Source organism: Saccopteryx bilineata, chromosome X (assembly GCF_036850765.1).
Source record: "Saccopteryx bilineata isolate mSacBil1 chromosome X, mSacBil1_pri_phased_curated, whole genome shotgun sequence".
Taxonomy (NCBI): Eukaryota; Metazoa; Chordata; class Mammalia; order Chiroptera; family Emballonuridae; genus Saccopteryx; species Saccopteryx bilineata.
Genome location: NC_089502.1, coordinates 60,711,303 through 60,736,979, shown reverse-complemented (window position 1 = coordinate 60,736,979; position 25,677 = coordinate 60,711,303). Strand labels below are relative to the sequence as shown.

Genomic DNA, 25,677 nt, shown 5'->3' with positions numbered 1-25,677 from the left:
GGGCACCGGTATTGCTGGTGGCTGAAGGGACAAGCCTCAAGTGGATCAGAGTCAGTGTTCTTGACGCCCATTCCTTTCCTCCATTTTGGATGGTCTTGGAGGGCAAATGGGACATGAATATAGGTATATGTTGAAAGCTTTCTATTCATATAAGCCCTGCCTGCCATGTTCCATACCCATTTTGGTGCAAAACATTTTGGTAATAGGGGTGTGAAAAAGAATCACAGGATAAGGACAGAGAGAAAAGGGGAGTTAAAGTGGTGTTTTAAATAGTTCTCCTTTTCCCACCATTGTGGGTATTTAAAAGACAAGGAGTATCAGAGGCTGAGAACGGCTTCGTAGAAGGAGGGAGGCTAAGGGGGGACAAAATTGAGATACCCGGTTCTGGGAGACGCGGGGTGGGTGGGTCCGGGAAGGGGCTGGCAGGCGTATGGTCCGCACGGAGTTCTGGGTGCAACAGCCCTCACTTCACCCACCCCAGCGTCATCAGGTCTGTGGGTCAGCATGTCAGGGCTGTGTCCCTCGCAGCGAGAATGCAGAGGAGGAGCAGGAGCCAGCAAGGTTTGGCGCAGGTTAGTGCGAGGAACAGTGGTGGGGAGCGGGAACAGAGCACAGTCTGAGGCTTCCCTCTCCTTTAGTGCCTGCAAAAGCTTGGGGTAGGATCTACAAGAAAAAAATGGAGAGTTTCAGAGGAAGGAGGAGAGAAGCGAGCAGGAGGGAGGAGCTCCCGCTGGAGACCCCTTAGAGGCCACATGATTCCTCTCAGTTGGAAAAATTAAAATGTAAAAACCGTTGATATAAATGGCATTGAATCCTGAAAGGTGCATAGTAGGGCCTCTGTCCTCGGTCCTGATCTTTCCACCAAGCATTCAGTCCTTTCGCTTGCCTTTTGTCTCGAGTAATGGAGTCGAAAGTAGATACGCCGGAGTGGTGGCGGGATAAAGGGAGGAGGATGGGGGAGGGGAAGCCCCAATATGGAGAATGTCGTCAAGGAAAAAAGGTCCCTTTGCACAATATAGAGGAAACTCACTGTCCGTGAAATCAGGAGCCTGAAGGCAATATTAGAATGGGTTGGGCTTCACTTCTCCAGGATTTTAGAGGCGGTGTGCCCGTTTATCTTGTCAATAACATTAACATGATAGATGGAGATGCACATGATATGGAATGTTTCATGGCAGAGATGAAAGAGTTAAACCCAAGGCAATGAAGTTAAGGTACAGTCCACACGTCTTTAATGGGAACTACCGTCATCATCACCACCATGATGTTTTTCTTTATGCCTTGAAAACTGAAGATTTCACTGAGTTTAATACCTTTCATTCCTGCTTTCTGTATCTTTGTCTTTTCTTGGTGTTATTTTGCTAATTCAAATGTTTCAAAATGTTTAGTAATGCCAGCTTCTATCTGAAGTCAACAAGTCTTTTTTGCAGCAGATGTGTTCACCAATTTTAATATAAACATGTTTACTATGTATTTTAAATTTAAAAAGTTACAAAGCAGTGTATAAACTTATCATTGCTTCATTTTAAATCAAGTATATTTATGTATTATATACATAAATAAAGAGCCTTAAGGTATATATACTGAAATGCACGTGTTTATATGGCATAATTGTGAATGACTTAATTTTTTTTTTGATAACTGTATTCTCTCCAAATTTTTATGTATTACTTGTATCCCTAAATATAATAAAACAATATGCCAATCAGCTTTTAAAGCTGTCATTTAATACAAATTTGTTAAGAGAACAAAAAATGCACTTCAAACTTTTTAATATATTGTTTAGCAATATAACCCTAGTATTTATCACCATGACTTTAAAGGGTCACCCTTGTCATCTGTTAAGAAGAAAGATTATTTGCTGTTGAGTGGATCAGATGAGGTATTGAATGTGTGAACTGTGTTGGCTTGGACCCTACCCCATTCTCTTGGCCAGACCCCAGGGATACTTGGGGACAGCTGAGAGATGTCTAACCTGTGTTCAGGGAAAAGTTCAGGCAGCTTAGAAGTGGGTGCCACTCTCTTCTGGATACTTCTATATCTTCTACTCGACTGTCGCTTCTCTTTTTCCTTCTTTTGGCTGTGATTTGATGTGTTGGAATCCTCAAGGTGATCAAGCTCTACTGATTTTTTTTTCTTTTTCTGAAGCTGGAAATGGGGAGAGACAGTCAGACAGACTCCCGCATGCGCCCGACTGGGATCCACCCGGCACGCCCACCAGGGGCGACGCTCTGCCCACCAGGGGGCGATGCTCTGCCCCTCCAGTGTGTCGCTCTGCTGCGACCAGAGCCACTCTAGCGCCTGAGGCAAAGGCCAAGGAGCCATCCCCAGCGCCCGGGCCATCTTTGCTCCAATGGAGCCTTGGCTGTGGGAGGGGAAGAGAGAGACAGAGAGGAAGGAGGGGGTGGGGGTGGAGAAGCAAATGGGCGCTTCTCCTATGTGCCCTGGCCGGGAATCGAACCCGGGTCCCCCGCATGCCAGGCCGACGCTCTACCGCTGAGCCAACCGGCCAGGGCAAGCTCTACTGATTTATATGAGATTGTTACACTTTTGAATGTGGGCACCGCACAAATGCAACTTAGTAACTAATAACTTAACCAAGGTCTTAGTATAACGAGGCCTCTCTTACTTTACTTATAGGTCCTCTACTCCCCAGTGACTCAGACATGATTCCGTTTGGGTGAATGGTACTGGGTCAAGACATGAATATAAGACTTCATTAAGAAAGTAAATGATGATTAAATAAAATGATCATTTGAACAGTTGGAATTAGCCACTTATCATCTTAATTATAATAAAGATTGTTTGTTTTATAATAAAAATATGTTGTTTTCTATATATTTTAGTGGTGGAACTTTGAAAGAATACTTTTTATATGGTGCCAACATGGGCTCTTTATGATTGCTATGTTTTTTTTTTTTTTTTTTTTTTTTTTTTTTTTTTTTTTTGAGAGAGAGAGAGAGAAGCAGGGAAAGAGAGAAACAGAAGCATGGAGCTGGTCCTGTATGTGTCCTGACTGGAGAATCTAACCCAACAACCTCTGTGCTCCAGAATGATGCTTCAAACAACTGAGATATCCGGCCAAGGCCTGCCATGCTTTTTCAGAGGTAACTTTTCTTTCAGGATATTCCACACTGTCTCATGGAAAAAATTCTGGGCAGACCTACCCACTGAGACAAGAGACATACATGAAGTTTATAAATTACAAAGATATTTGCCTTTTTAGATCAAAACTGAATAACACCCCATACCTGATCTTGTCCCTACATGGAGGAGTTTAAAATATTTTGTAAGATAAAAAAATCTATAAAAGTGTTAATAAGTATTCTTCTGCAAAACTGTGCCATTCTCATAGCAGTTACAGTTTCTTTATCAACTGTATACTTCTAGCGCTTATTACAATGTTTGACACATTGTAAATGGTGAACAAATGTTTAATATGGCCATTATAACTCCATGAGATCCTCAAGTCCTTGACCCAGTTATGCTCTTGACTAAAGAACAACAGATAAGTTATTTCATTTTTCTAGAGACAAAGACTTGCATTTCCAAAGGAGCTTAGTAGGAGACAAATGGAATGCCAAATTAAAACATGAGGATAATTTGCTGGCTTGTGGTGGCACAGTGAATAAAGCTTTGACCTGAAATGCTGAGAACCCTAGTTGGAAACCCTGGGCTTGCCCAGTCGAGGCACATATGACAAGCAATAGATGAACAACTAAAATGAAGCAATTATGAGTTGATACTTCTCATTCCTGACACCCCTCTCTTTCCTCTGTCTCGTAAAATCAATAAATTAAAATTTAGAGGAAAAAGCATGAATAAAATTCTGTGTTATGTTCAATGCATGACAAATAAACGACCTGCTTCAAATTTTCTGTCTCTCTTGCTAACAATGCAGACTTTGGCATCCCTCCCTAGATTCCATGACTCAAACACACTTCCAACCAGGCCCCAAAATATATATTACTATCAGGCTTCCATGGGAGATGTTAATGCATGCTAACACTGGAAAAACATTTCCTAGTGCGCTGAAAACAGAATTGTATTGAGTATTCTTTTAGTCCACTCAGATTTAAATAACAAAAATACCATATATTGGGTGGCTTAAGTACAGAAAAAATATTTTTTCCCAGTTGTGGAAACTGAGAAGTCCAAGATCAAGGCACTGACATATCTGGCCTCTAGAAACAGCCTACATTTTGTTTTGTAGACAGCTGTCTCCTGCATGTACCTCATGTGTTGGAAGGGGCAAGGGAGCTTGCTAGGGCCTCTTTTATAGTGACACCAATCCCATTTATAAGGGATCCACCCTCAGGATCTAATCACCTCTAAAAGATCAAACTTTCAATTATTACAGTTGGGATTAGGTTTCAATATGTGAATTTGAGTAGGGGTGGCACAAAAACATCCAGTCTATAGTCAGTAGAGATATGCTTAGAAAAAAACTCCAAGGAAAAACATAATAATGTCAGTGATTCTAGAAATGCATATAACACATTACCTAAATTTTCTTGTTAAGATCTATTTTTACAAAAGCATTCAATATTTCTGATATTGGGACACATCATGAAATAGATGTTTATGTGATAGTGTTATTTTTCTCCAAATAGTGTTTCTGAATCAATGATGTATGTATGTTGCTGATGCTGTAATCAGGGGTAGTCAACCTTTTTATACCTACAGCAAGTTAAAGCATATAATAATAATTACTTACCAAGTACTTTATGTTGGATTTTCGCTAAGTTTAGCAAAATAAATCTTTATAAAACAACTTACTATAGTTAAATCTATCTTTTTATTTATACTTTGGTTGCTCCGCTACCGCCCACCATGAAAGCTGGAATGCCCACTCGTGGGCAATAGGGACCAGGTTGACTACCACTGCTGTAATCTAATAATCAAGAAAGTAAGGTATATAAATATGTATGGAAATGTGCATATGCAAATAAAAAAAAAGACAGAAAGAAATTCACCACTGTTGATATATGGGAATGAATGTGTGATTAAAGGTGATTTTCTCTGTTGTTATTTGCTTCAATTTCAGGTTGTTACATTTTAATTTTTTGCACAGTTCCAATCTTATTGCCAGTAAACCAATTCTGAATATATATATATATATATATGTCATTGTGTTAATTTGTGATATGTATAAAATAATGGTAATAATAATAATAGTTGTAACATACTTTTAGTGTGCACCCTAGTCCAGACAATATTCTAAGCATTTACAGGTACTAATTAATTCATTCTTCAAAAGAAACCTGTGAGACCTATATCAATGTCCTCACTTTCCATAGGAAGAAATTGAGGCACATGGAGATTAAGCAAATTACTTGGGTTTGTAAAACTAGTAAATTATAAAACCTGGATGTAGCCAAAATTGTTGGGCTCCAGAATCAGTGATCTCACCCTCTTATAAATAAATAAATAACTCCATCAAAACTGATGGAAAAACAGATGACAGCCATTTATTTTCTTAAATATAATTTTATTATTTTTAAAAGATTTTATTTATTGATTTTACAGAGAAAGGATAAGGGGTAGTGGAGCAAAAAGTATCAACTCGTAGTTTCTTCACTTTAATTGTTCATTGGTTATATTGTCTTATGTGTCTTGACTGGGGAAGCCCAAGGTTTCGAACCGGTGACTTCAGCATTCAGGTCAACAATCTATCCACTGCGCCACCACAGGCCAGGCTTAAATATAATTTGAAAATTAAGTTGTTTTTCTAGGTATTTTCCCTCACATTGAATACTGGGCATGATGAAGATAATAAGGCAATTGATATTGGGAACCAAGGGAGAAAAAAGGGAGTCTCCAACATTGAGGACTTGAGAGATCATCATAGTAAGCCCAAGCTTTGAGAATTTTGAAATTAGGAAGGAGAAGAAAGTCTGGAGAAGCAGAAGCAAAAAACAGAGAAAAATATCCAATAAAATTAAGACACTTTTTAGTAATGGGAGAAAAATAGACATTTGTTGTGTGAATACATGTTTTCTGGGACATAAATGACCAAGTACATTCCTTCAGGTTTTTTTTTTATCCATACACATTTCAAAAATGAGTATTTTGTAGTAAATACTATCTCTTAATTTGTTTTACAATATCAGATTTATGTATCTCCTTTAACAAAACTTGAATGTTTGTTAGAGAAACTTAAGAGAAAAGAGCCTTATGATCCAGCAATTCCACTTCTGGTAATGTATCAGAAGAAACCCAAAACACTAATTTATAAGAATACATGCACCTTTATGTTCATTGCAGCATTATGTACAATAGCCAAGACGTGGAAACAGCCCAAGTGCCCATCAATAGATGAGTGGATAAAAAAACTGTGATACATTTACACAATCAGATGCTACTCAGCCATAAAAAAGGGGGAAATCTTACTTTTTGTGACAGCATGGATGAGCCTGGAGATTATTGTGATATATAATAAGCCAGAGAAAAACAAGTACCATATGATTTCACTTATATGTGGAATCTAATGAACAAAATAAACTAATAAAATAGAAACAGACTCGTAAATACAGAGAAGAGATTGACAGCAGTCAGAAGAGGCTGCTGGGTAAAGGGATTAAGGAGATAAAAAACCTATAGACACACAGAACACTGTAGGGATTGCAGGAGAGAAAGAGGAAAGAGGGTGGGGAAAGGTAGGGGAGATGGAGAAAGGTGGAGGGAAGACAGACAGATGGTGATAGAAGAAGACTTGACTTGAAGTGGTGAGCACACAATGCAATACACAGATGATTTATTATAGAATTGTACACCTAAAACCTGTATAGTTTTATTAACGAATGTTACCACAATAAATTAAATAAAAAATGAAGAAAGTAAAGGGCTAATTTGTGACTAGAGCAAGCACTGTAGCTTGAACGTTGCTGAGCAGGAAGCCTGGGGCAGAGAAATTAGGTTAATCTTGATGAGTGGTGGAACAAATTTTGGACCTGTTTAGATTGAGATTCTCTTGGGACATTCAGGAGGAGAATTCTACTAGAAAAGTGGATAAAAATCTGTGGATCCAGAGGAAAGAGCAGTCTGGGCTAGAGATGTGGAATTGGGTGGCCACATCACTAAGATTAGGAAACCTGGGGCAGAGAAACAGGGTTAATCTTGATTAAGGGTGGAACAAATTTTAGAGCTGTTTAGATTGAGATGCCCTTGGAAGGAACACTCAGGGGGAGAGTTCCACTAGAGAAGTGCAAAAGCATCTATAGGGCCAGAGAGCAGTTTGGGGTATAAATGTGGAATTGAGTTTCCTCATGACTAAAACTGTAGTGACTACTGTGGAAGTGGATGAAATCAGCCATGGAGAACATGAAGACTGAGAACAAAGAGTACTTGCAACATTTAGTGAAGCAATACAGCTCAGGTTGTAAGAGTCGAAGGGTTGAAACCTGTCAGTTCTAAGTGCAGCTAAATCTCCACTCTGTCCCTTATGATTCCAAGTAAAAGTAAAATGATAAGATGGTTATGTAAGATTAACAATGAATGTGAAACAGAAGGTGAAAGGATGTTACAAGTTACACAAAATGTATCTATAAGGAAACTTGTATTGCTGTTAAAATATCAAGCAAGGTAGAATTCAAGGCAATGAGCATTTATATAGATAAAAAGGGAATTTAACAAAGAGAAAAGATCAATCCACCAGGAAGGTATCATAATTCTTTATATATACTTAAAGACATAAAGCAAAAAATAAAATTAGAATAAAATGACAAGTAGAAAAATCCGTAAATGGGAGACAATAATATAAGTTTCTTAGTAACTAGTAATATCATCATAAAAGTATCAATAAGGCATTGGAACCAAGTCAATGTTTTGCCTCTTCTTAACTGGGTGACTCTCTTTTTTATACATCATAAACTTTCTTCTGAAACTAATGAGAATTATAGATTCATCAGAACATGCACACACTTTGAAGAAATGGATACAACCATCCTCTCACACACATATGTGTGCATAAAATTGAACACAAGTTTAGAGGATACACAAGTTTCTCCTATCTATTAAGACCTGTGATACAATTTAATTCAATAGAAACATAGAACAAGAGGTTCAAATAAAATACAAATAGTAAGGTGAGAGGCACAAACACAAGCATATCAATGATTAGAGTGAATGTAAACAGACAGAATATTTTAAATGAGGCTGGATAAATAATAATAAATCATGCTGCTTAAGAATACACACCTTAAATGTAGGAACGCAGAAAAACTGAAAATCAAAGTGTGGAAAAACATATACATTTTTGTGCTAAACAAAGGAAAGCTGGTATAGCTATGAAAATAGCCAATAAGGTAGGTATTAAGTCAGGAAATACTACTAGAGATAAAGAGATATATTTTAAGCCTGACCTGTGGTGGCACAGTGGATGAAGCGTCGACCTGGAAATGCTGAGGTCGCCGGTTCGAAACCCTGGACTTGCCTGGTCAAGGCACATATGAGAATTGATGCTTCCAGCTCCTCCCCCCTTCTCTCTCTCTCTCTGTCTGTCTCTCTCTCTCCTCTCTCTCTCTCTCTCTGTCTCTCTCCCTCTCTCTCCTCTCTAAAAATAAATAAATAAAAAAGAGAGATTTTATAAAGAAAAATAATCTAATAGAAAAATTCTAAAATTCTAGATAAATCTAAAGTCATTGTGGGATATAGAAATAGTTGATAGAAGAATGAGAAAAAAATCAGTAGAAATATTGAAGATTTAAGCAATAAAATCAACAAATTTGTCTAATTTACAATCTACAACTGTAGAATATAAATTACTTTCAAGGGTAAATGGGACATTTGCTAAAATTGATCTTCCATTAGGTCCGTTAACCAAAATATCAGCAAATTTCAAAGTACTGAAATAATTCAGCATATGTTCTGATGACTGATGGATTAAGGTAAGAATTAATAATATAGATATCAACAAGAAAATCTCAAAGTGTAAGTAAATTAAGCAATACATTTCTCAATAATTCATAGGTAAAAACAAATGAAAATCAAATTTAGTATTATATTTAATGAATGATAAAAAAAACCCACACAACACATGGAAACCTATGGGATGCAGTTATCTGTGCTTAGTAAGAAATTTCATGTCCTTAAATGCATATATTAGAAAAGAAGAAAGGCTTAAAATATCAATAAGCTTGCTTGTATGTAAATGTTGGGGAAAGAACCAATATAAGTCCACACATTCCTTATAGAAAAACAATTATGAACTTCCGCTATCAAGTTTGTGGGCCAGGGAGATCTTGGCCTTGGGGGCCGGGAAGGGGGAGTGAAGGTAGGAAGTGGGAGGAGGGGGAAGGGCAGGAAGAGTGAGTGCGGGTGGGCTGTCCTGGGGCTGATTCTGGGGCTGGCTTCCTGCCCTTAATCAGTTCAGCCAGCAGAAGCCTCAGTCCAAGGTCTTGTCCCTCATTCTTGGCGGTGGAGGGGGTTGGGCAGGAATAAGTGGGATCCCAGAGAACCGGGGAGTAAAAAGAAACATTGATGAATAGAAATTATTCAAAGAGAAATGAAACATTCAAAACAAAGAAACAAAATGTGATTGATTCTACATAAACACTAAGAAAATCAAAGCCTTCTAACAAAAGTGATCAAGAAAAAAAAAAAAAAGACACAAAAGAAATACCGGGGATAAAAGAAAGAATAACAGTGTGTATTCTAAAGATTTTAAGAAGATAATGAAAAGATAATGTGAACAACTTCATACCAATAAATTTAAAAATTGTTATTAAATGCATGAATTTATTTTAAAAACCCAACTTCCAAAGGAGAGAAAAGAAGAAATAGAAAATCTGAACAGTCCCATATCTATTAAATTCACTGAATTACAATAAAAAAATGGACATATGTTCACTTTTGTGATAATAGCAGGAGCAGCTATGAAGACTCAAAAACAGCAGACAAAAGAAACTATAAAAAAAAAACCCAAACATTTAGTGTCTCTAAAAATTGTCCTAAGGGAAAATAGAAAATGAAGGAACATTTATTGTAGAAAAATAGTAAAAACAACAAGTGTTTCTGGTGTTTGAACCAGGACATACTCTCATGTTCCTCTCCACCCAGTTCAGGTAAACAGTGTTAAATAAAAACCTACGCATGTGAAAACTTTTCTGAAAGATTCTATTAAGCAATAGACTAGCCAGAAAAAGGACCAGATCCTGGGACATAGAGTTTAAACCACCAGTAAATGAGCTACATGGAAAAGATGAACATCTCTGCCGTCCTGAAGCTGACAGTGCTGTTTTGTACAATAAGTTTGGAGAAGAAAGACATAAGTTGTTCTGAAAGAATTTACATTGGCTATATATAGATGGAGAGGGTGGGAATAAGTGAAAGGAGGGAGGAAAAAAAAAACAAAGGATAGGTGCATAGTCCACAAGAAAAAATATTATTACTTGATTGGTTGTGAGCAACAGTCTGGAAAGTTCATGCATAAGTAGGATGTGCTGGTGTCTGGTGGTTGGCTATTTTATTTTATTTTATTTTATTTTTGTATTTTTCTGAAGCTGGAAACTGGGAGAGACAGTCAGACAGACTCCCGCATGCGGCCGACCGGGATCCACCTGGCACGCCCACCAGGGGCAACGCTCTGCCCACCAGGGGGCGATGCTCTGCCCCTCCGGGGAGTCGCTCTGCCGCGACCAGAGCCACTCTAGCGCCTGGGGCAGAAGCCAAGGAGCCATACCCAGCGCCCGGGCCATCTTTGCTCCAATGGAGCCTTGGCTGCGGGAAGGGAAGAGAGAGACAGAGAGGAAGGGGGGGGGGTGGAGAAGCAAATGGGCGCTTCTCCTATGTGCCCTGGCCGGGAATCAAACCCGGGTCTCCCGCACACCAGGCCGACACTCTACCGCTGAGCCAACTGGCCAGGGCCTGGTTGGCTATTTTATTTTTTTTCTTTTTTTTTTCAGAGCCACCTGGAATTTGGTTGAAAGTCTCAACAAATATTCAAGAATGTTATTAATCTTTTCTTAGTTTCAACCCACAGCTGCTAGCTGATTACTTCAGCCTCTTTCTCCCCCTCTCCTGCTTGCTGTAATTTAAATTAGGTTGTCTCAGAATTTTTCTCCTATCAACAGAAACTCAAGACAGTGGTGGCCAAGAACACAGGATTTCCTTTTCCCTCAGCTCCCAATCAAGGCTTATAACTTCTCTCTTTGAAGGCAGGCCACCAGCATTTCTTATTCTTTCCAAATTAGAGTTGAAGAGGCTAAATTTTTGGTTAGTGTGGCCAAGAGGTCATGGATTTCCTCTTTAACCAGTCACTTACCCGTTGGACAAAGGTTCTACCCTACAGTGGCAGACGGGGAATTATAGGAGTCCTCCTGATTGGTCTCACTCCAGTCCTGCCCCAAAGTAGCAGCTCAGAATCGTTGTGCAGGGAGAGAATTCCTATATGCTCACTAAAAGAGCTGACTTAATTTAAAACACAGTGTGAGGAAGATCCAGCTCAAGGGGATAGTAGAAAACAAATCGATTCCCTTAAGGGCAAACAAGTAAAACCACAGGCCAGCTAGAACACAAGGGAGAGAGTTAGTAAAAAAGAGTCTGCTGGGGAGGGGGTCAGAGTAAATTTCAAATATTGGCCTCAGAAACTGTCCCTGACAATTTAATTTGATCAGACTGTTGAACATTTTATGCCTCAAGACTTTTTTTTTTTAAAACAACAGAGCAATCAGCCTATAATTAGTGTTGCCTAACAGGCCTAGAGTAATAATAATACCAAGTGAAGCGCACAGCTTAACACAGAGATCAAAGAAAGAGACAGTCAAAAAAAGATTGTTGGTAAAAACCACTGTAATCCCAGGATGCCTGTGCATGTGCCTAAATTTGCACTCTCTGAGGAGTGACATCAAAAGGGTCACACAATAGGGAAAACAGGCTTTACTAACATAGCCTAGCCAAGTCACAAAACTAATAAGCAAGCAACAACTAAACAGTGAGCGGGAGGGGGTGAATCAGTATCTAATGAAGCTTATTTGGTGAAGTACAACTTATCTATTTTTTTTTTAACAGAGGCAGAGAGAGAGTCAGAGAGAGGGATAGACAGACAGGAACGGAGAGATGAGAAGCATCAATCATTAGTTTTTCATTGCATGTTGCAACACTTTAATTGTTCATTGATTGCTTTCTCATATGTGCCTTGACTGTGGGCCTTCAGCAGACCAAGTAACCCCTTGCTCGAGCCAGCGACCTTGGGTCCAAGCTGGTGAGCCTTGCTCAAAGCAGATGAGCCCGCGCTCAAGCTGGAAACCTCAGGGTCTCGAACCTGGGTCTTCCGCATCCCAGTCCGACGCTCTATCCACTGCGCCACCGCCCAGTCGGGCACAACTTATCTATTTTTATTTTATTTTTGCTAATGCTTTTGATGCTATATTTAAGAATCCATTGATTAATACAAAGTCATGAAGATTTACTTCTGTTTTTTTCCAAAAGGTTTATCGTTTTAGCTCCTATTTTTAGATCTTTAATCCATTTTGAGTTTATTTTTATTATTCCAAGGTTTAATTTAATTTAATTTTTAAACTATTCTTTAATTTTTCAATTACATTAATTGATATTCATAATTATATTAGTTTCAGTTGTACACCACAGTGTTTAGACATTTATATAATTTACGAAATGACCTCCCTAATAAGTCAAGTACCCCGTGACATCAGTCATAGTTATTACAATATTATTGAATATATTCCCTATGTTGTTTATTATTCCTGTGACTATTTTTTTTAATTTTCTTTAGATTTTATTTATTAATGTTTAGAGAGAGAGGAGAGAGACAGAGAGTGAAGGGGGGAGGAGCGGGAAGCATCAACTCCCATATGTGCCTTGACCAGGCAAGCCCAGGGTTTCGAACCGGCGACCTCAGCATTTCCAGGTCGACGCTTTACCCACTGCACCACCGCAGGTCAGGCTCACTGTGACTATTTTTAGGTTCATTATTTCTTTAAAACTTTTTTTTCCAAGGGGGGAGGGCACAAGGGGAAGGGGGGCAAAAGGGTTGTAATGTGGGACACAGGAGTGGGGACTGAGGGTGCTATACTGAGTGGGACAATTGAATCCATGTTAACACAATAAATTAAAATTAATAAAAATTTTTAAAAAATATTTTAACATCACCATTTGTTACTATAGTAGCTAATGGGCAAATTTCCAGAAATTTGTCATGTTTCTATAATCCCTTTATTGGTTTCCCAAATTCATATTAGCCAAAAATAGTTGAAATTGACATCTTTTTCTGAGTTGTTACTTCATTGGTTTAGCTTAATAACTCTGCCTTAAGGAATACTTAGTGTTGTTCAGCATAGCACTTGGTTAAGGAAAGCTCTATCTGCACTGTCATAAACTTTTGATGTGAAAGAAAATTTTTTTCCATTGATTTGAGAGAGAGAGAGGACAAGGAGAGAAACATCAGTTAGTTGTTCTACTTAGTTATCCCACCTCCTTGCTTACTCACTGATTGCTTCTCATATGTGCTCTGACCTGAGATTGAACCTGCAACCTTGGAAAGCAGGGATAACGCTCTAGCCACTGAGCTACCTGGCCAGGCCACTGTGACTATTTTTTTTTTACATATTGTTAGGTAGGGATCTAACTTCATTCTTGTGGATGTGGGTATCTAGTTTTCATCTCATTATTTGAAGCGCTTTTTCTTTGTTCTATTGAATGAACTCATCACCCTTGTCAAAAACCAAATGATCGCAGATGTATGCGTTTATTACTGGACTTGCAGTTCTATTCCATTTATCTGTATATTCATCCTTATGATACTCTTTTGATTGCCAAAATTTTTTAGGGTTTTGAAATTAGGAAATGTGAATCTTCCTGCTTTGTTCCCAAGATTTTTTGTCTATTTAGGATTTCTTTATATTCCATATGAATTTTTTTTTCTTTTTTTTTTTTTCTTTCCATTTTCCTGAAGCTGGAAACAGGGAGAGACAGTCAGACAGACTCCCGCATGCGCCTGACCGGGATCCACCCGGTACGCCCACCAGGGGCCACGCTCTGCCCACCAGGGGGCGATGCTCTGCCCATCCTGGGCGTCGCCATATTGCGACCAGAGCCACTCTAGCGCCTGAGGCAGAGGCCACAGAGCCATCCCCAGCGCCCGGGCCATCTTTTGCTCCAATGGAGCCTTGGCTGCGGGAGGGGAAGAGAGAGACAGAGAGGAAAGCGCGGCGGAGGGGTGGAGAAGCAAATGGGCGCTTCTCCTGTGTGCCCTGGCCGGGAATCGAACCCGGGTCCTCCGCACGCTAGGCCGATGCTCTACCGCTGAGCCAACCGGCCAGGGCCTATATTCCATATGAATTTTACTAACATCTTTTTATTTCTGGAAAAGATTCTGTTCTTATTTTGATAGGAATTGCACTCAATCTGTATATTGGTTTGGGAATTATTATCTTAACAATATTATGTCTTTAGATCTGTGAACATAGGAAACAGTTCAACTTAATTAGGTCTTATTTAATTACTTTTAGCAGTTTTATCATTTTCAGTGTACAAGTCTTGAATTGCCTTAGTTAAATTTATTCCTAATTATTTTATTACTTTTATGCTTTTATACACAGAATTGCTTTCTTAATTTTTTTTTGGATTGCTCATTGCTAGTGTATAGAGAAATACAGCTGATTTTAGATGGCTGATCTTGTAACCTGAAATTTTCCAAGTTTATTTATTAGCTCTAGTAACCTTGCATATTATCTATATTGGATAATGCTAGCTGCAAATAAAAATAATTTTACTTCTTCCTTTTTTTAAAATTTTATTTATTCATATTTTTTTTTAGAGAGGAGAGAGAGAAAGGGAGAGAGAGAGACAGAGAGAGAAGGTGGGGAGGAGCTGGAAGCATCAACTCCCATATGTGCCTTGACCAGGCAAGCCCAGGGTTTCGAACCGGCGACCTCAGCATTTCCAGGTTGACGCTTTATCCACTGCGCCACCACAGGTCAGGCTTACTTCTTCCTTTCTAATATGAATTATTTGATTAATTATTTTTACTTTAAATGCGTTTTTTATTTTGCAATTACACCTGACATACAAATTATGTTAGATTTAGGTGTACAATTCAGTGATTAGATATTATATACCTTATTAAGTTATCACCTCAATAAATCGAGTTCCCATCTGAAGCCATGCATCGTTATTAACATATTATTGACTACATTCTTTATGCTGTACTTTATATCCCCTTGACTATTCTGTGACTACCAATTTGTACTTTTTAATACTTTCATCTTTTTCACTCATCCCCCATCCCTCTCCCATCTTAAAAAAGACTAACATTTCTTGTAATACTGGTTTGGTGATGATGAATTTCTTTAACTTTTTCTCATCTGGGAAACTCTTTATCTGTCTTAAAATGACAGCTTTTCAGGGTAGAGGAGTAGTCTTGGTTGTAGGTCCTTGCTTTTCATCACTGTAGATATTTCTTGTCAATCCCTTCTAGCTTGCAAAGTTTCTGTTGAGAAATGAGCTGACAATCCCAGGGAACTCCCTTGCAGATAAGTAACTGATTTTCTCTTGTTGCTTTTAAGATTCTCTTTGTCTTTAACGTTTGGCATTTTAATTATGATGTGTCTTCATGTGGGCCTCTGGGTTCATTTCGTTTTGGACTCTTTGTGCTTCCTGGGCTTATGTGTCCTTTTTCTTTATCAAATTAGGGAAGTTTTCAGTCATTTTTTTCACATAGGTTTTCAATTCCTTGCTCTCTCTCTTCTTTTTCTGCCACCCCCATGATGCAAATGTTGGTATGCTTGAAGTTGTCCTGGAGGCTCCTTACACTATCTTCATTTTTTTGGATTTTTTTTTTTTTTTTGCTCTTCTGATTGGGTGTTCTCTGATCCTTTATATTCTAGAATCTCTGCTTTGATCTTCTGTTTCATCTACTCTACTGTTGATTTCTTACAATGTATTCATTTCAGTTCATGCATTCTTCATTTCTGACTCATTCTTCTTTATGTTTTCTCATTTCATTTTTTCATGTTTCTTCTTTGTTACAGTACTCACTAAGTTCATCTACTCTTCACCTAAGTTCATTGGGCATCCTTATAATCAGTGTTTTGAACTCTGCATCTGGTAGATTGCTTATACCTCTTTTGTTTAGTTCTTTTTCTAGAGTTTTGTTCTATTCTTAAATTGGGAGATGTTTCTTAGTCTCCTTCCTTTGGCAGCCTCTCTGTGTTTGTTTCTATGGATTAAGTAAAGCTGCTCTGTGTCCTGGGGCTTGGTAGAACACAGGCTTATGTAGTAGGTATTCTGGAGGGTCCAGTGGCACAGCCTCCCTGATCACCTGAGCTGGGCATTCCAAGGGGACCACTCCCCATGGGGGCTTTGTACACCCTTCTGTTGTACTTGGGCCTTGATTCTTATTGGCATGTAAATAGGAGGGATTTATGCCCAGATCGATTGGTTGCAAGGACTGTCTGCAATCACTGCGGAGGATTAGTTGTGCAGGGGCCCACCTCATGGAACAGAATTTACCTTAGAGAGGCTATGGTGCCTACTGATTCTAACCCTATGTTGTATCACTTGTAGAGGTGGCTCTGGGGTCTCCTGTGAGATGCAGGCCAAGGTCAGCCACCACCTGTGTCCTGCCCAGGGCCACAGGGCATGAGCTACAAAGTGATTTGCAGGTAGCTGCTACTTGTGTTGGGCTTGGATGTACCTAAGAGAGCACAGGCTGTGAACCAAGGCTGGCTGCCATAAGTGGTGGGTCTGGGGCCACTTAGCAAGAGGTATGGAGCACAACCAGGCCAGATGCTGCTTGCATGAGAGATTTTGGGATAGTCTGAAGTGTGAACCATGACAGGTCATTTGTATGGAAAAGTCACTGGAAATGGCTTGGGTGGGTCTGCAAGTTAGGTGAGATGGGGAGGTCTCAGGGAATCACCAGTGCAGGATAAACAGTGTTAGCCAGGTTAATGAAGATTCACATATGGTGCCCGCTTGCTGACTCTTTGAGCAGAGGGCTCAGCAAAGGCACAATGGTCTCTGCCAACACTTCTGTCTGGGTCAAAGCTGCCCCACCAATGCTCGTCCTAATGCCAGACAATTCAGTTCCTCTGCATATGTCCTTGCTGCCTTTCAAGCTGTTGCTCCAGTGGTGGAACTCAGAGTGATTGAGACTGAGCAAGTGTGTATGCAGGCCTTTCAAGGGGACTTCCAGACACTCCAGCATCCCTCCATCTCACTCAACTACAGTTCCTGCTGGTTTTCACAGCCAGAAGTTATGAGGACTTAAATTGTTGGCACTGGAACTCTGTGTTGGGGGAGGCTGCTAAGCAGTGGGACCCCTTGCACCTCATAGGTAACCTCTGCAAGTGAGACATTCCTCTCTATTTTTAACTGCCACACGTGCATTTGGGACCAGCCCATTCAGCGTCTCTGCTCCTCTTACCATTGTCAATGTAGCTTGTTTCTTATACCCTTAGTTGTTGGACTTCTGTTGAGCTGAATTTCAGGTCTTTCTGAATGATGGTTGTTCTGTAGTTTAGTTATATATAAAAAAAGGGAGAACTGGAGTATCACATTTACCTATGCTGCCACCTTCACTGTGACCCTGGATTTGATTGATTTCTTTTTCTTTTTTTTTAAAGACTTTATTTATTCAATTTTCAGAGAGGAGAGAGAGAGAGAGAGAGAGAGAGAGAGAGAGAGAGAGAGGAGGAACAGGAAGCATCAACTCCCATATGTGCCTTGACCAGGCAAGCCCAGGGTTTCGAACCGGCGACCTCAGTGTTCCAGATCGATGCTTTATCCCACTGTGCCACCACAGGTCAGGCTGATTTCTTTTTCTTGATTAATTTCTCTGACTAGAAATTTCAGTACAATATTGGTGAAAACAGGTATTCTTGTCTTATTCCTGATCTTACATGGAAAACTTTCCATCTTTCACTATTGCATATCATTTAGCATTGAGTTTTTCATAAATACCCATTATCATGTTGAGACAACCCTCTTAAATTCTTATTTTCTAGTGTCTTTTTTAATGAAATGGTATAAGAGTTTATCAAGTGTTTTTTCTGCATCATTTGAGAAAATGTTGCATTTTTTCTTTTCTTATGTTACTGTAATATATATTACATTAACTGATTTTCATATGTTGAATAACCTCCTGCATTTCTGTGGATAATCCTCAATTCATCATGACATAAAAATTTCTTTAATCTGTTGCTGGCTTAATTTGTTAGTATTTTGTTGAGGATTTTTACATCAATATTTGTCAGGATTTTGGAGATGATGAATAGGTTTATGGCATATAATGTGGTAAATAAACATACCAGTAAAAATATGTACATATCATATGACCCAGCATTTCTACTGTTTTATATTACCATAAAGATATACATACACATGTGCACAGGAAAGCATAGATGGATGTCCATTGTGACATTGCTTGTAAAAGCCAAAATATTTAAAATATCCTGTCATCCCAGGGGAAAATTTAAATAAACTGTGGTCTACTTGTACCAAAAATACCTACAGAATCATTAGAAATAATGAAATTTATATATTGAAGCATCTTTAGGAATATTGTTAAGTAAAAACAATATGACAGTAGACATAATATTATAACATTTAGTTAAAATACAAAATAGAAATATAGAAATTTCTAGATGGATATACTACAAACTGATAAATGTTTAATTGTGGGGAGGGAATTGAAGTGGAGGTTTGGTTAAAGCACTATATTAAAATGAACTAGGCTATCTCAGTGGTTTTAAAACAATTTATTACTCCTTCATGTCATAGTTTAATGAGAGTTACTGGCTTTCTTGCACGCCTCTGCTCTGTTGATTATTCAGGTTTCTAGCCTGCATTCATTTCGCAATCATGTGTTCCAGATGGCACACATGGTTTCCAAGGTTACTGAAAGGAGAGTGGAGAGATCACACAGTGTTGTTTGTGAGCCTTAGAAGTGTCTTATATTACAATTGATAGCCCGAACATATGTGCAAAGGAGGCTGGAAAATGTAAGAAAGCACATACTTTTTGATACAACAATCTTATTTTCCAGAATCTATTCCACAGAAATAAGAACGTCAGTAATTTAATATGTGTACAAGCATGTTAATTGCAGGCAACATTGCTTTTGCTGGGCAAAACAGAAGTACCTTGAATGTTAATTAACAAGAATATAAATATAAAAGGAAGTAGTTTTGCACATTTGGTTTATAGCTCCTCTTTTTATTTTTCTTTTTTATTTTTCTTTTCATTCTTAAGTGAGAAGAGGAAGATAGAAAGATATATTCCCACATGTGCCCTGACCAAGATCCACCCAGCTACCCCATCTGGGGCCAATGCTCGAATCAACTGAGCTGTCCTCACACCTGAGGCTGACACTTGGACCAACCAAACTATCCTCAGTGCTCAAACCAATGGAGACACTGGCTGCAAGAGGGGAAGAGAGAGAGAAGGGTGAGAAGGAGGGGAGGAGAAGCAGATGGTTGCTTCTCACTTGTGCCCTGACTGAGGATCAAACCCGGGATGTCTGCAGCCTGGCTAATGCTCTATCAACTGAGCCAACTGTCCAGGGCCAACTCCTCTTTTCTTCTATATGACTTAAAAGGTATGTGCATAAAACAATAATTATAAATCTATGTTAATATGCACAATCACTATAGACCATGTTTCAGCTGAGTTGTGCAGAAGTCTCCTTTATAATAAAAGAGTCTAATGGTTTATAATTCATAATTAAGGGCACCTGAAAGTCATAATGTAATATTATAATATTTAGTTAAAATGCAAAGCAGAAATATATAAGTTTCTAGATGGATAACCATCAAACTGATAAGTATTTAATTATGTGAAAGAGATTGAAATTGGAGGTTTGGTTAAAGCAGTATATTAAGATGAACTAAGTAATTCATTATCTGTAACAATATTATTTGTGATAATAATATTAAGATATATAATGTCTTTACTTAACAATATTTCTAAAGATGCAGCATTATAAGAATTTCATTCTTGCCCTGTCCAGTTGGCTCAGTGATAGAATGTCAGCCAGGCGAGCAGGAACCCTGGTTTCAATTCCCAGTTAGAGTACACAGGAGAAGTGACCATCTGCTTCTCCCCGCTTCCCCCTTCTATTTCTCTCTCCCTATCTCTTCTCCTCCTGCAGCCTTAGCTCAATTGGTAAAAGGAAGTTGGCCCCAGGCACTGAAGATGGCTCTGTGGCCTCCTCAGGCATTAAAATAGCTTAGTTGCCGAGCAACTGAACAGTGACTCCAGATAGGCAGAGCATTGCCCTGTAGGAGGCTTCCTGGGTGGATCTTGGTCCAGAGTCTGATTCTCTGCATCCCCACCTCTCACTTAATAAAAATAAATAAATAAATAAATAAATAAATAAATAAATAAAATTTTATTCTTTTAAACTATAGTGTAGTGTTTTTTTGTTTGTTTGGGGGTTAAAGATAGACCACACTTTATTTAAAATTTCCCTTTAATATCTTAGGCTATTTTCAATATGTTGGCTCCTACAAGCAATGCCACAATAGACATCCATCTATGCTTTCCTATGCACGTGATACCCTTATCTCCATGGTAATACAAAACAATAGAAATCCTGGATCATTTGCTATGCACATTTTTACTGGTATGTTTTTGTTTGTTTGTTTGTTTGTTTGTTTATTTTTAGTGAAAGAGAGAGATACAGACAAACATACAGGAAGAGAGAGAGATGAAAAGCTTCGGCTCATAGTTGCCACACCTTAGTTATTCATTGATTTCTTTCTCATATGCGCCTTGACCGGAGGGCTCCAGCTGAGCCAGTGACACCTTGCTCAAGCCAACAACCTTGGCCTTCACCAGCAACTTTGGGCTTCAAGTCAGCAACCTTTTGGCTGAAGCTGGTGACCTTGGGGTTTATGAACCTGGGTACTCAGAGTCCCAGGCCGAGGCTCTATCCACTGTGCCACTGCCTGGTCAAGTTCTTTTTTTTTCTTTTCTTTTTTTTACTGGTTTGTCTTTCTGCTTCTCATTTGTAAAACTGTTGAGGTATTGGAGATATTTTCCCATTATTTGTCATGGTATTGCAAAAAATTTTCTCCCAGGTTATTTCTTGTCTTTGGACTTTTTATATGTTTTTTCTTTATAACTTCTAGATTTTCTTTCATAGTTTAGAAAATAATCACATCACAAGATTATACATTTTTTCTTAATTTTTATTGCAATATTTTATTTTTGTGTTTTACATTTTTTGTCTTTAAACCACCTGGGATGTATTTCTATGTATGTGGTGAGTAGGACTCTATGTTCATTTTCTTTTGATTAGATAGTCCATTTACTTGATTCTTCGTTTTAAAAAAATCTTTGTAAATATATTAAATCCTTAAATAAAAGTGTTCATTGCTAAACATTTGTTTATCACTATGATTATTTCCTTAGGACAAATTCTAAGCAGTAGATAGTTGGGTCATGGAATTTGATACTTATTGTGAATAGAAGCCAAAAGAAATAGATGTAAAAATTTACTCTTTGAGTATAGAAATGCTAAGATTTTTAATAAAATTAGGTATTGTAAGTAAATATTTGCCTGTTTGATATCTAGATAATAACTTGTTTTTACTTTGTTTATTTTTCACTTCGTGCTAAAGCTGAATAATATTTATTCTCCACATAGATTTACTTGATGGATATCCTAAATTTTAAGGCCATAAGAACCACTACTTTGACTTTCAGGCTCTTAATAATGGATTATAAACCATTAGGCTCTTTGTTATGAGGAGATTCCTTTTTCACTGCTCAGCTAAAACAAAGTCTATGATTAGGGCTTATGAAGTAGCAGTAATGGAGATCATGATTTTATGGGAACCCTGAAATGGAGAGTTCAAGACCATAGGACAAAGATTCTGACTCAGTGTGTTTGTAAGAATGTGTGTGTGTATGGGGTGATATATGTTAGAATTTTGCATTTTTTAAAGATTTTATTTATTAGAGAGAGAGAAGGGGGGGGAGGAGCGGGAAACATCAACTCCCATGTGTGCCTTCACCAGGCAAGCCAAGGGTTTCGACCCAGTGACCTCAGCATTCCAGGTTGGTGCTTTATCCACTGCGCCACCACAGGTCAGGCAGAATTTTGCATTTTTAATAATCTCTAGATGACTATAATGCAGGGAGCTGACTTTTAAATAGGTCTGTAATACAATGTTGCAATAATTTTTTTAAAGTTTTTATTTTATTCATTTTAGAGAGGAGAGAGAGAGAGAGAGATAAGGGGGAGGAGTAGGAAGCATCAACTCCCATATGTGCCTTGACCAGGCAAGCCCAGGGTTTTTTGAACCAGAGATGTCAGCATTCCAGGTCGATGTTCCATCCACTGCACCACTACAGGTCAGGCCACAATGTTGCAATAATTTTATAGACTGAATTTGGCAAATGATTCCTTTCCTGTTGGGTTCTTTTTGAAAATGTAACTTATAGTTCCTAGAGAAACAGATTATTGCCAATTTTATGCAACCAGAAGTAAAACTGGGCCAAGAACACTAGAATTCCAAGTAAACATTTATTATATACCCACTATATGTAAGTCATAGCACGAATCAATGGAAGAGTTATAAAATATATGCTATAGTCTTTCAGATACAAGATTCAAAAAGTCCAGTTAGAAAAAAACTTGTGTATATATGCATATATATTTATATACATAACTTTGTAAGACTAAAATATATACACATATATATCACATATATACACTGAATATACATAGTACATATGTATATATTCACTAAAAGTATATATTTATATATGTATATATATTTATAACTAATGTTATATGTATTAGTCTTAACAAAGAATGTGTACATAAGTTTCAGCAGGAGAAGGGATGGAGAGAGATTGTTCCTTTCGATCTATTTCCTGAATCACTTTGTGTAATTTACACATGCCCAGGAAATTTATACGTGCTTCTGAACCAGTAAGGAAGGCCTGCCAGAAGCCTTCAGGAAGAGATCATGTTGCAAGAAAAGGAAGACAAATCCTTAGTCTTTAGATTTAGAGCAGCAGCTCTTGAATACAGCATGATAACTTTCACTCAAACTTCTATCCCAGTTCAGCTCCCAAAATGGACTCATGTCTAATTTCTATGGAGAGAAGAGGTTCTGGGATTGAAAAAAAAATAAGCTTTTTTGCTAAGAGGTCTGCAAAACATTGTGCTCCATGCAATCCTACAACAGTTTCCACCTGTGTTAAGTGTCACTATAAAGCAGAGAAAGAGGCTTTAGCAAACAGAGTGGGGAGGTCAACCCACTGGGGACTCCAGGTAACTCAGTGGGGATTCTTCACTCCACTCCATTGCCCCAGCAGTGGTATGGCCAACAGAGAGCAAAGGAGCCAGCAGACCGGGCAGGACCCCAGGAAGGAGACAGGGCTGGAGCTCAGCAGCAGAGGACTGACACTGAAGCCCCCACTCTGCCATTTGGACTTGTTCTGGAACACAAGTTGAGTCCTGCTGGGGCCCTACCTCAAATAGCTATGCTCTGCAGTGGGTTGGGATTCTATATGCACATGTGGGAATAAGAAGGCCCCCGACCCCCACCCCCAAACACAGTTCAGAGTCCCCTTCTTTCCTCCTCACAACAGCCCTGGGGCAAATGTTTTCCCCATGAAAAGACCAAGTCTTAAGCAAGTGTGTCTGTAATAATAGCTAGTTTTATTCTTCTGGCTAGGAGAACCAGAGGTGATTTAAAGTTTGCATTTGTAGTTCTAAGAGTTTATTTTTTTTTACTGTCCTTCAAAGGTGACTGAAAGTTCTTTTACTGTCTCTGTTTATTTTAGCTTCTGTGATACAAATAATGTACACACACATATTCAACTTTTAGAAAATGAGAAGATGCAGATAGACAAAAAAAGAAATAAAGTACAGAACACACTGAGAGCCATTGTTAACATTTTGGTGTATAATAATTCAGATTTTTTTTTGCAATGTACATATATAAATGTAATATATAATGTTTTTCAACATATTATTTTCACTTTATAATATCCAATGAGAATCTTCTCATGCAAATGAATAAAATGTCCTATTTAAATGAATGCAATTGGGTCAAAGGATGAGATGTTGGTAACAAGTGTCATATGTAAATCAAAGGAACACTGAAGAATTGGAGTAAAATGGTAGCAAATATTTATCAAGAAAATGAAGACAAAGAGAACACTGTGGTGGCAATATTAATAACAGAAAATAGTTGAATGCAGGGAAGAAATGCATTAAATGAGATAAGGACGGTACCGGGAATGCCTATGGTTGGAATGCAAAGCCCTAAACTTCTTTCTCAGACCCATTATCTTTTCCAAATACCTTTCCATTTCATCTCCCTCTCTTGTCATTTCTTCATTATTAAAATGCCTATAATCTATGTCTTCTTTTTTTTATTGATTTTTTTAGAGAGAGAGGAGTGAGAGAGAGAGACAGAGAGAGAGAGAAGGGGGAGGAGCAGGAAGCATCAACTCCCATATGTGCCTTGACCGGGCAAGCCCAAGGTTTCGAACCAGCGACCTCAGTGTTCCAGGTCGACGCTTTATCCCACTGCGCCACCACAGGTCAGGCCTATGTCTTCTTTAAATTCCTCGAGAGACTGAAGCAGCCTTTGCCTAAAATTCCCTTCAGTTTGCTGCTGTTCAAACTCTCCATAGGGCAGTTCTCTCTTTGGCATGCTGCATTTGGGTTTCCCTTCATGTTCTCTGTAGGGTTTTTGCATGGTGTTGCTGTTTACTGCTTAAATTCAGGGAGAAAATGTACAATAAGATTGCTTTTTTCCTTTAGTTTAGGACGGTCAGTTTCTCTTTGAAGCAAGATGTTTGCCTAATCTTCCACCTCTGCCACACAGGTCCAACCCTCAGAAGTTTGAGATTCTGCATTTTCCTACCCCCACCCCCACCCCTCTCCGTCTCTTTTCTCCTCCCTCAGCAACCCACCATTTATCCAGCAGAGGAGGCTAATGGCCTCTCTGATGGGCGGAGAAGGGGAAGCAGACCCAGAAGGAGCTGTGAGGCTGCAATTTTCACAGCTCTCTGCCTTCCAATACCCACCCTGAGAGACCTCAATCTAAGTACATATTTCCCTTTCACCGATCTGTGACAATTCCGGAGTTTCCTCCTATTTTTCTTGCCTCAAGATGTTTGTGAACCCAGATCCTTGGATCTGCAGACAGAAAGGAAAGGGGTGGGGAAGGAAGAGTTCTCTGAGGATTCATTTCCCTCAAAGATAAAATGAACGTTATTTACTTGAATTCAGGATCTTAACAACCACCCTTGCCCAACATTTTCAACCTCCTGGTTCCCCTCCAGTCTGTCCCTTTCTCCTGGATATCTGTCTCCACCCACATATCCCCAACTCTTAGGCCTGGTCCTTGCAAGGCACACTATTCCCTCCCTCCTCACCCTCTCAGGCTGTCAATGAATGAGACGAATTATTTTCAATTTATCTCTAAAGTTCTCTGTCTGTACCCTAGGAGTCCAGCCATTCTCCACACACCGGTCCACACCTCACTTCCTTCAATGGAATTGGAAAGAGAAGAATAAGGATAAAGGGAAAGCTTGTGCCAATCTGAGAGAAGCTGATTATTTCTAAACTCATTGAATCTCTAGGTGTCTTTCAGAAGACTGCCACCACCCACTTCAGCTTACCCCACCTCACACCTTCCCCTACCACCCTCTTTCAAAAAATATATATAATGATCTCTGATGCGG

General features: G+C 38.8%; 1 protein-coding gene and 1 long non-coding RNA gene across 2 annotated transcripts; one reads left to right on the top strand and one right to left on the bottom strand.

Moving 5' to 3' along the window:
• Nucleotides 1–536: 536 nt before the first annotated feature.
• LOC136317500 (uncharacterized) lies at nt 537–19,649 on the top strand. Its single transcript, XR_010727886.1, has 4 exons — nt 537–572; nt 2,956–3,107; nt 14,777–14,935; nt 19,213–19,649. It is a non-coding gene; the product is annotated as an uncharacterized lncRNA (long non-coding RNA).
• Nucleotides 19,650–24,195: 4,546 nt separating this feature from the next.
• Nucleotides 24,196–24,686, bottom strand: TCEAL7 (transcription elongation factor A like 7). The gene is made up of 2 exons (XM_066250220.1): nt 24,536–24,686; nt 24,196–24,341 (listed from the first exon to the last, which is right to left on the bottom strand). The coding sequence occupies exons 1-2, from the start codon at nt 24,684–24,686 to the stop codon at nt 24,196–24,198; spliced, it is 297 nt and encodes a 98-aa protein (XP_066106317.1).
• Nucleotides 24,687–25,677: the final 991 nt, after the last annotated feature.